This window comes from Nothobranchius furzeri, chromosome 7 (assembly GCF_043380555.1).
Source record: "Nothobranchius furzeri strain GRZ-AD chromosome 7, NfurGRZ-RIMD1, whole genome shotgun sequence".
Classification (NCBI taxonomy): domain Eukaryota; kingdom Metazoa; phylum Chordata; class Actinopteri; order Cyprinodontiformes; family Nothobranchiidae; genus Nothobranchius; species Nothobranchius furzeri.
The window spans coordinates 43,960,068-43,973,307 of record NC_091747.1 but is presented as its reverse complement, the minus strand read 5'-3'; the positions used below and the strand labels follow the sequence as shown (position 1 = coordinate 43,973,307).

General features: G+C 44.0%; 1 protein-coding gene across 2 annotated transcripts in view; it reads right to left on the bottom strand.

The window, feature by feature from the left end:
* The window catches only part of cdh7a (cadherin 7a), a 200,161-nt gene that overhangs the window by 114,577 nt on the left and 72,344 nt on the right, over positions 1-13,240 (bottom strand). For both annotated transcript variants that reach the window (XM_015975712.3, XM_070553097.1), the window contains one exon: positions 2,938-3,057. In XM_015975712.3, coding sequence (XP_015831198.1) covers positions 2,938-3,057 — 120 coding nt within the window. The remainder of the gene's footprint in view (positions 1-2,937; positions 3,058-13,240) is intronic.

Below are 13,240 nucleotides of genomic sequence, written 5' to 3'. Positions count from 1 at the left end.
TCTTTACTCATTGCCAGTGATAAAAGGGAGTCTGATGCGACTGTAATTTTCCTGGAGGTTGCACTCCCAGGGATTTTTTACCCTAATGGCCATCCGTTGGTAAGGTCTTCCTCAAACACAAAAATGCAGCTTCCTTACAATGATTTTAAGTATGTTACTGCCCCCTATCGCCAGGGAAAATACACATTGTCACTTTAAGCTCAAAACATTGAGTTTTCAAATCAATCATTATCCAGAAAAGTATCCAAAAATGAATCCAACTCCAAATCATTTTAATCAGAAAATTACTTAAAATTATTATTTTGTTTTTTACTTTTGTTTTTCTTTAACATATAAAATAATATCTCAGTCCACATTATTCTAACAAAACACTGAAATTCAAACACTGCACCTCTAGAAGGGGAGACCATTCACAATGAAGACAATAAAAATACAGAAAAAGAATATTCTTAGCTCATGATAAATGGCCTGCACTTGTAGAGTGCCTTTCAGAGTCGCTATAAGTTAATGGTGCATGAGTGCAGAAGGGACAGTTTTATGATGATTATTTCTCCAAAAACAAATTTGTTGGTAAAATGTGAGGGGCAAACTCAGCAGGAAATGCCTCTCTTTATGAAATACCCAGGGTTATCTGGATAGAACCGATATTGTGGAAGACAAAATGCGCTTTCACTGGACCCTTGCTTATGTTCACCTGGAAAAATACCAAATTAGTAATATTAGGTTGCATGGTATACAGAAGGATTACAAACATTTATGCTAACTTACTTTTTGCATTTTACACACCTTTCTTCATGACACGCAAAGCTGCATTCCAATTAATAGAAGTTCTGCTTGTTAACACTTTAGTGGACCAACTAGCATGCACACCTGTAGGAATGGAATGCGGCCCTCATTAATAAATCTGTGCTTTTACTTGCAAACCAAAATGTCTACTGTAAAATTACATTATTGAGTGGCCAACATTCTGAAAATGTGTCTTTTTCTGATCCTTAAAGTGATCCATGCGTCACTTGAGTCCTTTGTGCGCGCAATTTTTAATTTTACTGAAAATACATGATTTTATGAAGAAAATATTATTTCAACAGACATTGGTGAGAGTGAATCTAATCAGGAGAAATGAAACTATACTGTCCAACAACATAAAAAGAACGTCATCTAGTTGCAAATGCAAGTAAATCTGGAAACCTTCTATGAATGTCATACATTTTAATAAGATATTAAAATGGTCCATGAGCTAATTCTCAAAAAATTGGAGAGCGGATATGATCTAGTTATGTTTCTTTACTTTTTCACCAAGTGAAAACTCATTTATAATATATTATCTTTACTTCAATTTTACTTTTCTAAATTTCTGAATTTTATCTACAATGCATTTCTCTGCAGTGCATACATCTAATGTCAAAGGACATGTTTTACAGTTTAAAAGTATAGATTTTTATAGAAGATATAGAAATAAAATACAGAGACATTATTTTTTGTCCATGTCAGAATCAGCGCTGATATGTGCGAAAGAGAAGAATATCTCCTCTGTTTCCACCAGCAGCGTCAACAGGCCTGGCTCAAATCTGAGAGAGTAAGTAGAGCTCTAAAGTGTGGTTATCTCTGGAATTGGTGTCAACTGTCGTTATTGTCGTACACAAAAAGCATCCTTTAAATGTATCTAGATGACATCCAGATAAAGAGTGTTGCACCTTAGAGGAGAAAATCAGTTTCCTGATGCCCAGTTCATGTATCATTAAACTTTGTCACTCTGGTTAGAGTTATCCAACCTCTAAATGCAACCAACATCAAAACACAGCCAAACTCACTTTCAGTGGGAAATAATGAAATACAGACATTTTATTTATCAGTTAAAAAGGGTTGTTCAGATCTTTTAAATGAGGGGTTAAGAGTAGTGAAAGCCTTACCTTTTGAACATCCTTTATTTAAAATAACAAAGAGGAGTTCTGGCAGAATTAATTTGCTAACGGTTAGTTTTTAATTAAATGCATTTGCCTTAAAACAAATCTATAAATATTATTTTGTAAAACTACAATCCAATTCATTTTACATATCACAGCTAATTGCTTGGAGTTTTGATGGTATTTTTTAGTGTAAATAACAATAGCAGGAGCTAGCTTTAGCATTTCTGCTTTAGCAATAGCCTGTTTTGCAGATTTTCCATTGCAGCTTTAAAGGCACATTTGGGTGTCTTGGCTTGCTTTTAGAAACTAGTGTCTGTTTGTAGAACCAAAAGCAAAACCTATCTCTTTGCTCTGTGTGTGTGTGTGTGTGTGTGTGTGTGTGTGTGTGTGTGTGTGTGTGTGTGTCTTTTTAACACCTTAATCTAACAGCTGAACCATCTCCCAGCCTTCATTAGTGTCTACAGGAGTGATTTATCACTAAATTAAACAAATTGGCTGTGTTCATGATCCAAAACATGCAGGAAACATGCTGGAACCAGACTGCAGTACCAGGTATGTCAGGGTAATTTTTTTTCTAAGTGCCAACAGAGCGGCCGCCACTCTGAAGTTGCAACTAGAATATTCTTTCAATAACCATGTAAATCAAGAAAATGATTAAAAAATCAGAAAAAGTTGCATATTATCCATTTAAAGCTACCAGACGAAGTATCAGGATTAGTCATTTCATGAAAAACTTGCAGTATCTAATCCTATACAATTCTATGCCATCTAGCTCTATAATATATAGTTGCATAGTAAAATTAAACAGATATTTACATAGTTTTCTACTATCATTAAACAGTAAACGGTTCTGGTTTAAAAGCTACATTTTGCTTCTGACATTGAAAAACTGACCTGGGAAATTGTTGTCTGATGGTGAGGAATGATGAATAAGACCTAAAGAAATGTTTTATTTCTGACTCTAATTTAAATCAATGTGAAGAGCTCATTTTAAACCGCCGACACAACTTTGGGATGAAATGGCACCTACCTGTTTTTGGCTCTACGGAGAAGTACGGCTGTCCGTGGACGATGCTGTAGACGACCCGGGCGCTGTTCCCGTATGTCGGGTCATCCGCGTCTGTGGCTGCCACTTGCACCACCATGGTTCCTGTGAGCAGACAGCCCTTCATTAGTTTCCAAGACAACATTCAGAGGCTAAATCGTACACAGCTAAATGTGGAAACAGTCATATCAAACAAGTGCGTGACCGATGCTATTTGAAAAGGAGAGGAGGGGAGCGATGGAAATGTAACTTCTGAGGCTGTGAATAATCTCATTACACATTGTCTTAATACTGCCTTCTTTCATTGAGACAAGTGATTTTTATATTTTTATTTAAATCCAAATTGTTTGGCTGAGTTTAAAGCCCTTTTTTTCTACAGAGAAATCTTAAGCAGAACAAAAAGATGCAACCAGTGCTTTGTAGAACAAAACATTCTTTCTGCCAACAAGAGTCTGTGGGTCTGCACATATCAGTCCGCAAAACTGCTTTTGTCATTTCAATGATTCACAAACGACAAAACGAAAATTTCTTTGTCAAATATTTAGCTGAACTACAAGAACTGCTGTGAAGACAGTTTAAATTTCGAAACAGGAAAGTAAAAAAAAAAGACAGAAATCTTTGTTTTGTACTACTATAAGTCATTATTTGGCAAACACAAGTAAGTCATGTATCAAGTATTAAGTCCATGCAAGTCCTGAGTAAAGTCCCATTTCAAGTTGGTCAGGTATTCCTTTAAAAGAGCTTTTAAATCTCAATGGGGTGTTCCTGGTTAAATAAAAATAAAATAAAGTTCGGAGATTTACAAGTCACGTCCCAAGGTTTGTTAATCAAGATACGTTCTTACATTTAAACAATTTGAAGTTCATAACCTTCACACATAAGGTTTTATCTGAGTTTGAGGTTAAAATTGTTTCAGGAGAGGATATTACATTGCAGACGGAAACCTAGCAGTGAATATGATTCCTCAAGGCAGGGGTGTGATTGCAGTTTTAAGGTATGAATATCTGAAATGTTTACTTTAAATCAGGATGCTACATCACATTTTTCTGTATTTGAGCTGTGTGCATCCTTGTGTGATAAAAATGTTTGCTTAACCATTATATATTATATTATATCAATTGTTAGGTGTCCTAAAATTCCTTTTGAGATAATTTACACACATTTTAAATGTCAAACACAACGACCAACGTAAAATTCAGTCCCAAACGTGTCTTTTTGGTGTCTAGATTTGTTTCCAATTCATCCTCTTTACTTTCTATCTGGTTGCTAAACCCTCCCAATGTTGTCTCACAAATAAAGTCTCATTATTCATCATCACACACTGGTGAAATTACATCTCTGCTTTTGACCCATCACCGTGGGCTGCAGCTGTGGCTGAGCCCGGGAACCCTGTGAATTAATGCCTTAACATCTGTCAACTAAAAGTCTCTCTCCTGAGAGTTGTCACGTGGAAATCACAGGAAAACAACGGTCAGATCAGACATCATGTAGGCACACACTTGTTATTTCATGAAATCTGCTGTGGTCTCTAGTATGATTAAATGTCTTGTGAGTCATTTACTTTTAAAAAAAAGCTCTGCTGCTCCTGTTTCTGGAAGCAGAAGTTAGTCAAAGAAGTGGGGGGCGGCTAAAGGGAAGTATTTGGAGTCTTGACCATTAATATTCATGATATGCAAACATCTCTCGTCTGATTGGCTAACAGAAACACAACTCTTCTTCTACTTCCAATTGCTCCTCCTTTCTTGAGTTAAAAAAAGCAATGTTGATGTTTTATCTCCACATTGTGGAGTCGCTAACGCTAACGGTTAGCTTCTACTAGCCGAGACACACTCCTGGACACAACATCAACACCGCCTTTTCCAACTGAGCGTTTCCCAATCGATTTTTTTTTGGAGGCTAATGCAGACAATGGGGGGTTGAAGACTTTTGTCATGTTCAAACTCAGAGTGACTGTGATGATTGTATTTAAAAAATAACAAGTATTTTATGTTTTTCAGCAAACCCCACATTTAAAAAAACTGGATTTTACTTTTAATAACATAAAACTGCTAAAAACTATTTGCAAGGTTCCTAAGTAAAAGTGGTGCAGTGTCCAGCACAAACCTTGCCTCAAAATATAAAATGAATCCGGAAACAGCAGAAAGTCAAGATTTCTACCTTGAGGTCAAACTGACACTTTGCACAGTCAGGTAAGTCAAGATAGGGTCCAGATTCTGTAATGGAGTGCAGCAGAGCCTCTTCCATCTCCAAACTTCTGCCAAGAAGGAAATTCATTCCCAGACCCAGCTGTGAACTCTGCCTACAGCTGATAAATGTTGTGTCTGTCTGCTCTACTGTACTGCTGCAGAAACAGAACATTTTTTCTGCACTGCTTTAAATGTGCCCAACTAATGTGACTAACGGTCACAGCTCGGAAGGCGAATCGGGGAAGCGTTTGGAAATTTTCTTGCAAAAGTGCAATCAGCAAAAATCATCCTGGTTCAATTTGAGTGGAGCGTTTGTTATATTTTAAATGAGCCCCTTTGTTTTGGCCGAGCAGACTGGGGTGGATTTTCCTTTTAAGGAAAACAAGTTTAGGTCAGAGAACTGATATCCATCTGATAACAGGCAGGAGGAGCCGTTTAATAAACTGTTACATTACCACACACAAGTGTAATGGTGGGAGCGCTTTTTCTGCTGTCAAACCGTACGTCAGAGTTGGTCCTAAAGCTGACGCCTACAGCAGTCTCGGGCTTGGCAGCGGTAGAATCATCAACACCAGACATAGTTGAAATAACCTTGAAAAACACCGGCAAGCGAGGCTTTTCCAGTCTGTCACACAAATAGCTGCTTGATGCTTGATTTTTTTTACCTGGCAAAGTCTGAGCCAACGCTCAGGCATATGACAGAGAGTGCTGTCTTAGATGATATTTTACTCTGAAGGAAATATCCTAATGAAGACCTCACTTCTAACATGAGATGTATTTTACAGGCTTTTACAGAATGAAGTGATCATGAAAATTGAAAATTAGAGTCCTCCGTTTTTGGCCGTAAAGCAGAATTAACAGGCTTTGGCTCCGGATGTGAACGATGTAATCGAAAAGGAACCAAAAAATAAATAAATAAATAATATATATGGAGAAGTTATTACCAGGAGGGCTGCAGAAGGACATCTAGATTATATCATCACCTTTAAGTTGTGACAGGTTATAATACTGCTAGTTTAACAAGCCAAGGTCAAAATGACTGCATGAAAGAACTCAGACGACGTACGGTTATCCAGGGGCGCCCCCAGACATTTTTGATAAGGATGGCCAGAGGGGGGCAAAGAAAATTTTGGGATGGCACACCAAAATTATCCTTGTGGTAACTCTGGGTGAGTTCCTGTGGCGATGCATTGCATTGCTCCTTTATATTTTTTAAATAAAAAAAACATGTATCCAAAACACTTAACTACTGGAAACACAAACATTTTAGATAAATACACATTTCAGTTCTGATTTTATTTTAAAAATTTTATTTTTTAGTTTAATTGACCTGTTGCAGAACCTGCAGATAGTTTGAGTGAACATTAATATGATTTATTAACACTTGTCTTCCGTGGGGGCAACAGTTTTCTAGGGGGTGGCCATGGCCACCCCTTGGGGGCACCACTGCAGATATCTAATACGGGTTGAAATCAAACATGAGGCTGTAAACTAACATAGACTACAGGATTTTAGAGAGTATTATTAACAGTTTTTCCAACATCACTCTCCCTGTTGGAGAAATAAACATCCTCTTTAACTGCCTGAGCTGGATGTTGAGGAAAAAAGACGGAAAACTGATGAACATCCGAATATTTGAACCAATTCTTTCCGCTATGCCAGGCTGTCAATTCGTCCTGTCAGTGTCCCCTTCAATATTCGTCCGTCTTCATTTTCCCTTGATGGATCAGATCTTTGTCTTTTCTTATTCATTCTCAGCAGCCTTGTGGAAATACGCTCCCTAATCGATTCCGTATCTCCGGTGAACAACTGTCACCTGTCAGTAATGAAAATAAATGTGTATCATGGTGCAGAGACAGGTATTCTTCAGGCACCTCCATACACGGTCGGCATACAACGGTAACATCTGTAAATGTGTGCTAAGGTAGAAAAATAAACACAATGTGAGTTATCAGGCTGCTGACCTTGAATTCATTCCACCCAGCAGAGCTGAGGGAACAGAAGTGTTTGGACATCTAAACCCTCTGCCAGCTTTTCTGGAGCAAAGACAGTAAAATGCCCGAGTTCCTACCAGTGCGACTGGCTGGAAATCAGAAGAATAAAAACATCTGAAAGTAAAGAAAGAGGCGGATTCACCACAAAGGAGCTTGCTGGAATATGTAACTCAACAGATAATAAAACTCTACATTTTTGGCCAGTAAAGCCAAAACCAGAACTGCCCAAAATTTGTTAGCTGAAGATAAATAAACTAAAGTCATCATATTTTATGAACCTTTATACCATTGTTGAATTTGAATTCTATTACAGCAGGAATTTTTTCATATTCCAATCAGAAGTTCCACAGGATGAATTGGAGGTGCAACCGCTAGATGTAGCAGCTATAGAGCTCCGGACGTCACGTGACTCTCAGAGAGTAGACGCCATGTTGGCAGGCAACAAAGGTAAACAAAATGAATGGGATCAGCTTGGATTTTACTCCATTGGAGTTTACTTCTCACTTTAAAACCGAAGAAATCCTTTTATATAGTCAGAAATTAAATAGATTAAACATCTCCGACCATTTCCATGCTCATGGGATACTTTTTAAAAATGCCAGAAGCTGTCGAAGCAGACCTGGCCAGGGAACGCCTTGGGATTTCTCCGAAGGAGCCGGCCCAAGTGGCTGGGGGGAGGGATGTCCCTCTCGATTTAGGCTACTGCCCCCACGACCCGACTCCAGATAGGCGGATGAAAATGGATGGATGGATGGACAAATACATGTAAGAAGTTTAAATAGAGTGCTGTGCTGTTAGAGTGTATAAACTGAACGCCAAGAGAAATCACTAGTCTGATGTTTTTTCCTTGAATAAATAAATATGTCAGGCAGGAGCGTCTCAGGGTCTGTCTGAGATCTGTCTCGGTGAGACAGATAATAGCAATCCAAAGTGTTTTTTATGTGTGATCTGACAATTGATCAACCATTGCTTAAAAATTAAATACATCTTAGCCGGTTAATTGCTGTGATCATAAGACACATAAACGGCAGCACTCAGAAATCATGAGACAACGTTTCTACGTGATATTTACTTGTTGCTATGAGTAATAAGACAGAAAAAGCCACACCAGAATAAGTTTAGGAAGCCCACCAAGAATCATTTAAAATAAATACCATATACAGTTGAGGAAATGTTGGTTTAAGTACATGATATGAAGTGGTCGCTGCATAAGCGAAAACCTTTACTCTTGGGATCCCACAGCTTCATTTCAGTGCGGTCACTAGCGCGTTTTATTGCAATGATCCAATGTTTGCGGCATTCCGGATCTTGGGGAATCCTGTAGATGGCTCATCCCTTATGTCGTCCACTTCTGTTCTGGCATCCTGGGGCACAACAGGAATCTACCATATTTCCCGTTTGATTGAGTTTTCTGAATATAACAAAATAGCCCAGCTGCGGGCTTCTGCCTGCCAAGATGGCGCTGTTTCGATTTGAACTGTTGCATGCGGGGAGAAGTGACGTCAACTCCCGGAGCTCTATTGGTGCCCCTTTATAAAAACCTTTTAATTCTTCGCAGTTAATACAAAATTAGTGGTGAACTAAATTGTCAATAAATACTGTTGAAATCAAAAAGTTCTTTCTTCTGAATCACATTTTTTATTTTTAAGATGGCATCAGTCAAATCCTGCTAAGACTAGCCGTTAGCTCATCAATCTGTTGAGAATTAAAGGTGTGGAACTCTGACAAACAATTTTTAGTGATTATTTCTGATTATAATCAGTCACTGTGAGTTTGTCATGCAGGCTGAACTTGAAAATAGTCTCCTACAACTATCTCGTGCACTACCTTCTGATAGAAAATAGATGGTGAAACTCTAGGATTTGAAAGGCTTGACAGGTCTACATCACACTGTTACTTTACATTCATAGACTCACCCATCTTGACTCACGATGGGGAAGGCTGTTGTTGGTCTAGCGTTTAGGAAACAGCAGATAACCTCCTGACTAGTAGAAGCTAACGGTTAGCATTAGCAACTCCATCACAGAAAAACTCCTCCAGGCTTGTGTTATTTGTGGAGATAAAACACTCACGTTGCAAGTCAGTGGTAGAGTTGCGTTGCTGTTATCCAATCCTAGGTGAGATGTCCAAACATCAGGAAATAAGTCTCCAAATCTTTAGGTTACTGTCGTAACCCCGGTTCTCTGAGTAACATGAGTGAGATGTCTCACTATGGGATACGCCCCTCCGCGGATTCCTCAGAAGCACTTATCTCAATACGCCAATCCTGATTGGCCAGTGACCGTGACGTACGCGTCCCCCTGCTACTATAAGTAGCAAGCGTCCCAACGTACGCACTATTCAAGATAAACACCTCTTCTCGCTTCGCCCAGCAAGAAGGGTTGTCTGGTGAGACATCTCACTCATGTTACTCAGAGAACCGGGGTTACGACAGTAACCTAAATTTCTCTTTCTTAACATTCGTTTCGATGTCTCACTATGGGATATGGAGACTCCCGTATTGCCAGACAGCTTATCCAGCGATCACCAACCTACAGGGGTACGTCTTGGCCCGCCAAAGACCCCACACTCAGAATCGTGTGAGTCATTGCAGGGACCGAAACATCAAGCTTATAGAAGCGTGCAAATGCAAGTGGAGAAGCCCAACTTGCTGCAGCACAAATCTCCTGGATTGACAGCCCCCGAAAAAGGGCCCAAGAAGCAGACAGGCCCCTAGTAGAATGGGCCCTGAGCCCAACAGGAGCCTGAATGTCGTGACAGGAGTAAGCCGTAGAAATAGCCTCCACAATCCAGTGGGAAAGCCTCTGCTTTGTGACGGGTTTCCCCTTATGAGGCCCACCCCATGACACAAAAAGCTGGTCCCCCCTGTGAAGGTTCTCCGTCCGATTCACATACTCCTTGAGCGCGCGAATCGGACACAGCTTGTGCCACCGCTCCTCCTCAGGAGAGGAGAAGGGTGGCGGGTAGAAAGCTGTGAGGATAATAGGAGAAAAGGAGCCCACCACCTTAGGCACAAAGGCAGGGTTGGGCTTCAGGGACACCTTCATGTCACCGGGTGCAAACTGGGTGCAGGATGGGTGCACAGAGAGAGCCTGTAAATCACTAACTCGCTTTGCATATACCAAAGCCAGGAGTAGCACCACCTTAAGAGACAGGATCTTAAGGTCCAGGCCGTCCATAGGCTCAAATGGAGACCCGGAGAGGGCCAACAGCACCAAGGACAGATCCCATGAGGGCACCAGGGGTCGAGACACAGGGAGAAGCCTGCGCGCGCACCTCATGAAGCTACACACCAGGGGGTGTCGACCTGCCAATTTCTTCCCAAAACCCAAGTGTCGGGCGGAAATGGCTGCTAGGTACACTTTAATGGTGGAGAAAGCCTTCTTCCCATCCAACAAGTCTTGCAGGAAAGACAGAATGACGTTCACCGGGCATTGGAAGGGTGAGACCTCCCTGCCCTGACACCAGGCTTCAAACACCCTCCATTTACAGTCATATAGGGACCCAGTGGAGGGGGCCCTAGCATTCTGAATGGTTCGAATGACTGCCTGGGGCAGCTCTGCTGACACTAGCCCGCACCCCTCAGGGGCCAGGCCCACAGGGCCAGCCGTGCTGGATGAGGGTGGAAGATCGAGCCTCCCGCTTGGGACACCAGGTCCCTGCGAAGCGGAAGTTTCCAAGGTTGGCCCTCCAGGAGCTGGAAAATGTCTGTCACCCAATGCATGGCTGGCCAGTATGGGGCCACCAGAATGAGAGTGTGGAGCTGGGTTCGTACCCTCAGCAAGGTGGGTGGTATCAGGGCCACTGGGGGAAAAACGTAAAGCAGTCCCCGTGGCCAGTCGTGCGCCAGCGCGTCCACGCCGAGTGGAGCGTCTCGGTCGCGCAGAGGACAGTGAGCATTCTCCTCGGAGGCAAAAAGATCCACTACGGCTGTGCCGAACCGGATCCAAATCTGTTCCAACACTGCTGGATGCAGGCTCCAATCCCCGTACAGGGGTGTCCCTCTGGACAACAGATACGCCCCCCGATTCAGAACACCCGGGACATGGGTGGCTCTGATTGAGAGGAGATGCCTGCTGCACCATAGGATCAGTCTGCGTGCCAGCGTGTGTAACCGCATGGAGCGCAGCCCCCCCCCCCTGGTGGTTTATATAAGCCACAGTCATGGTGTTGTCTGTTCTCACTAGGACATGATGGCCGGAGAGAAAAGGCAGGAAGCGCCTCAGGGCTAGACAGACCGCGAGGAGTTCCAGATAATTTATGTGTGTCCCCCAGAGCTCTCTGCTCCACACACCCCTGACAGAGCGACCCTCCAGGAGCCCCCCCCAACCTGACAGGCTCGCATCTGTCGTGACCACTTTCCTCACGAGAACCAACCCCAAAGGCACCCCCTGTGCCAAGAGGGAGGGGTGACGCCAACAGCGGAACGCCGCGACGCACGCTGCAGAGACCGTCACCCTGCGCGCTCTGTGGCGCACTAGAGAGAGACCCAGAGAAGCCACCCAGCGTTGAGAATCTCTCATGTGTAGACGGCCGAGTGGTACCACTGAAATAGCCGACGCCATGAGACCCAAAAGCCTGAGGCATAACGCAAACCGCACCGAACTGTGTAGGCGGAAGCGCGCCAGGCAGAACGAGAGCGCGTTCACGCGCGGTGCCAAGAGACGGGCCGTGAACGCCCCTGAGTCCAGATTCAGACCTAGAAAGGTTATTTTCTGGGAGGGGAGTAAAGCGCTTTTCTGCCAGTTTATTCTGAAACCCAGACCACACAAGTGATGGATCACAACCAGCGTGTTTGACGCTGTCTCCTCTCTGGACCGTGCCAGCAGGAGCCAGTCGTCTAAATACATGGCCAGCCGAATGCCCCTCCCTCTCAGAGGGGCGATCGCCGCCTCCGTACACCTGACAAACACCCTCGGGCTCAGCGAGAGGCCGAATGGGAGCACGGTGTATTCGTAACGCACTCCCTGAAAGGCAAACCTCAGAAATTTCCTGTGTGGAGCGTACACGGGAACATGAAGGTATGCGTCCCTCAGGTCGATTGAGGTGAACCAGTTGCTCTGGTGAATCAGACGCAAAAGGGATGAGAGCGTGAGCATTTTGAATCTGTACTTTCTGAGGCATCGGTTCAGGGCCCTCAGATCCAGGATCGGGCGAATCCCGGTCCCTCCCCGCTTCGGGACCAGGAAGTACCTGGAGTAGAAACCGCTCTGAGACCGATCGGGAGGCACAATGCATATCGCTCCCTTCTCCAGCAGGGAGGAGATTTCTCCCTGAAGGATGTGAGCTGACGACCCCTGGGCGTGGGAGAACACTACGCCGGAGAATCGAGGAGGAACAGAAGCTAATTGGAGCCTGTAACCCCTCGAAATAGTTCTCATCACCCAACGTGAAGCAGAAACCGCTGTCCATTCCATCCATGTGAGTGGAGAGCGGTGACACAGCCGTGACACACGGAGCAGCAGCTCCCTCCAGAGGTTGTGGGGCAGCGGTGCTCGTGGCAGCCACTGCGCATGCGCGGGGGCTTTGTGCTTTGACGGCCCAGGCTTACGGGGACGACCCGTGGCGCCGCCCCCACCTGGAACCGCTCATGGGTGACATTTTTATTGATTTTTGCTGCGCCGTTGACATCTTGTCTGGATGCGACAGCGAACCTTTTAATGCTCCTTGAGCGTGACATGTTTGTGAAAAACAATGTGGGTACTTGTGACGTGTGTTTTGAGCCGGCACCGCCGGCTGCACGTCCTGGCCCCACCCTGGACCGCTCGGGAACTCTGCCGGAGGGGTTCCGTGAGGGGGGAGAAAGCACCATGGCAACATCGAACAGGAGGAGCTGGCGAACAGGGAACCGCCAGCTGCAGCGTCGGGAGGGAAGAACTCCGACAGGCTGCCCACTTCTTCCTCCTCACCTGCTGACCGCCGTGTCTGGTGGATATTCCCGGTGGCGGAGCAGCTTGGTTGCCGGATCCCTGAGGCCAAACTGGTCGAGGCTCTGAGCCCGAAGGAGCTGGTTGGACAGCTTGAGGCTTCGGGCGCTTTGGGATCCGGAACTGAGGCTGGGCTCGGGCAGCTGCCTGAGGCAGGTTCGGCCGAGCCGGCAGCGCCGGT